Source organism: Cynara cardunculus, unplaced genomic scaffold (assembly GCF_001531365.2).
Source record: "Cynara cardunculus var. scolymus isolate 2C unplaced genomic scaffold, CcrdV1 Un_Scaffold_11371, whole genome shotgun sequence".
NCBI lineage: Eukaryota > Viridiplantae > Streptophyta > Magnoliopsida > Asterales > Asteraceae > Cynara > Cynara cardunculus.
Genome location: NW_020206652.1, coordinates 1 through 2556, shown reverse-complemented (window position 1 = coordinate 2556; position 2556 = coordinate 1). Strand labels below are relative to the sequence as shown.

The following is a 2556-nucleotide window of genomic DNA, read 5'->3' as shown; positions in this document are numbered from 1 at the left end:
TCCTCAATCACAACATCAAGCCGAGCCACCGATTCCACCAACAATGCCACGAAAGCCGCAAACGGAAGCGCTTCCGAGAACTCCAAGCTCGTGATAGCAAGCTTGCTTAACATAGGCCTCAAAACCCTCCTCTCCCCCTCCGGTTTCACCCTCGGTGAGTACTTTTCGGATTTCTGGCGAGCAGTTGCCGCAACCATGGCTAGCATTTTGGCCGTGTTGTTCGGACAATTCGGCCCCAGAAAGAGCCTCGGTTGAGACTTTAATGCGGTGTTGAGGTCTTGCAGTGCCTGGTGAAGATGCTCGGTCAGGATTTCCGGCGAGCAGTGTCGCCGGTTTCTTATGCTGCCGGCGAGTTCCATTAGAGATTTTGTTACCTCTGATACAAGGCGAATGCATGGATCCTTGAATAGCAGTCGAACTGATCTTGGAGTCTAAAAAAATCGAAGCCACATTTATACGGTTAGTAAAACAATAAGTGGCCGTTTACTAAATGCTTACTTATCAAGTCATATTCCCTTGTCGGATGAATATGTAAAAACCAAAAATCTTACCTGGTAAGAGCGAAGGCATGAACCGAGAGTCTTACCAGGTAAGTGATGGCGACGACTCTTACCACGGTTAACTCTTACCGGGTAAATTGTTACATACAATATCGTTTTGGTAGACTAAAATCTTACGTGATAAATAAGAGATAGAGTTGAATTTTACCATTATGCGCTTACCGGGTAAGTGTTTAGTTAGAAGGCCCCTAAGTCGATAACATTTCTTATTTTTTTTTTAAATGTTAGTCACATAAATTGTGATATATAATTTTTTTAATATTGTTATATAATGAATAATTTAGATTTTTTTAATAAAAAATAAAGTACAATATTATAATAAGGAAATTTGTGGTGGTAAATTGTTATTTCATTATCCTTAAAAATATTGATATGGCAACTCATAAAGCGTCGCAAAATAAAATACATCCGTCGAAAAAAACTTACCCGGATTTCGGTTTGTACAGTTCCGTGAAGAGCAACAACTGCGTAACCAAAATGACGAAGAATGCCTCCTACTTTTACGTATTGTTGCCACGGAAATTTGTTGCGGCAATGCCACGAGTGTCTTGGCTCCCAACTTGCATGTCGCGCCTGTTTATATGAATCACTGTAATTTCAGATAAATAAAACGGTGTTATGTTAAACTTGTTAATGAAATATAAGAGCTTACGATTGTTTCGTCAGTCGATTTTGAATCTAAAACGGCCTTATAGTTCGTGTAAATCGGGTCCTCCATGGTCTCGTCTATTTCTAGATTCGGATCTTCGTCATTAAAGTATTTATCGACACAAGCTGCATTAATTGTGTTTAAAAAACATAATTAAGCAAATAAGTAATAACTTTTATACAATATGCAAACAAAAATTAGCTTTAATTGCAAACTTAGGTACCAGAAGACAAAGCAGAGTGTGTCATGTGTCCCAGACATTAACAGGATATTCATTACAAATGAGACATGTGTCGCATTCTCCTTTGTCCACAGTTCACAACGGAAAACAGGTTTACAACTGAACTTTCTTATGGTGCAAATATATCAAGATGAATGTATTATGTATACCTTCGATCGATCTTGCAAGGCCTTCGATTTTGGTAACAGTTGAATTATGGAGATCTTCTCCGGACCAAATCGGGAAGATGAAAAGAGTCATAAGAATGCAAACCCCGGAACCAATTGCGATCGCGTAAATGCGACCTTTTGCTACTTTTAAGATATCATCGACACGATAACTTGATACAGTGATCAAATTAAATGTCAAGAGGAATACGAGGACACCATAATCATAATTCTTTTTTATGTTCGGGAAAAACCTCAAATATGTAACCGAAGCACCTGCGAAAATGAAATGAAAGTATGTATTTATATCTCGAGAAATTAATTCGATACATACTTGTTGCAATAAGTTCATATATATATAAGAAATCGATTTCTATTAATTACCTACTAGAAAGATCGAAGACCCGATGAAAACAGCTCGAAAAACCTTCCCATATTCTCTAGCTATAAACTCGAATAAGAAGGCTAACAATGCAGCCAACAGCGTCCCGGATCCTCTATTTAATCCTTTGCATAATGTTGCGCCTATGAAAATAATCATAGAACGATAATTATATCGAGCTTTTTCTTGTGTATATCGATATCAATATAAGCATCTATTCATTTGTACGGTATGCAAATGTGCATACAAGTAATTGAAGATGTTTCTCGATTTTTATACTTGTGTGCATGTTATGCCACATATATATACACCGGACATATTGCTTACAAATAATTTTTATCCGGATTAAGATTAACAGTGTGTTTCTCAGTTTTTTCATTTTTTTTATGAGCATATGCGCGCGCGCGTGTGTGTATATATATATATATATATATATATATATAAATATATATATATATATATATATATATAAAAGAAGGATATAAGTTACCAGCAGTGAATTCAAGCACAACGACGACGGTCATGACAGCCCAAATAGCATTCTGTCCAACCCCTTTGAATAATGGCTCCATTAAGTA

General features: G+C 36.8%; 1 protein-coding gene across 1 annotated transcript; it reads right to left on the bottom strand.

Annotated features, from left to right (window-relative positions):
• Nucleotides 1–5: 5 nt before the first annotated feature.
• LOC112505494 (aluminum-activated malate transporter 14-like) lies at nt 6–2553 on the bottom strand (the record flags this gene model as incomplete). Its single annotated transcript, XM_025109393.1, has 6 exons — nt 6–431; nt 987–1133; nt 1213–1334; nt 1600–1872; nt 1981–2121; nt 2469–2553. Coding segments are annotated over 6 exons (1194 nt in total), but the record flags the coding sequence as incomplete, so codon positions are not given.
• Between the last annotated feature and the right edge of the window lie 3 nt (nt 2554–2556).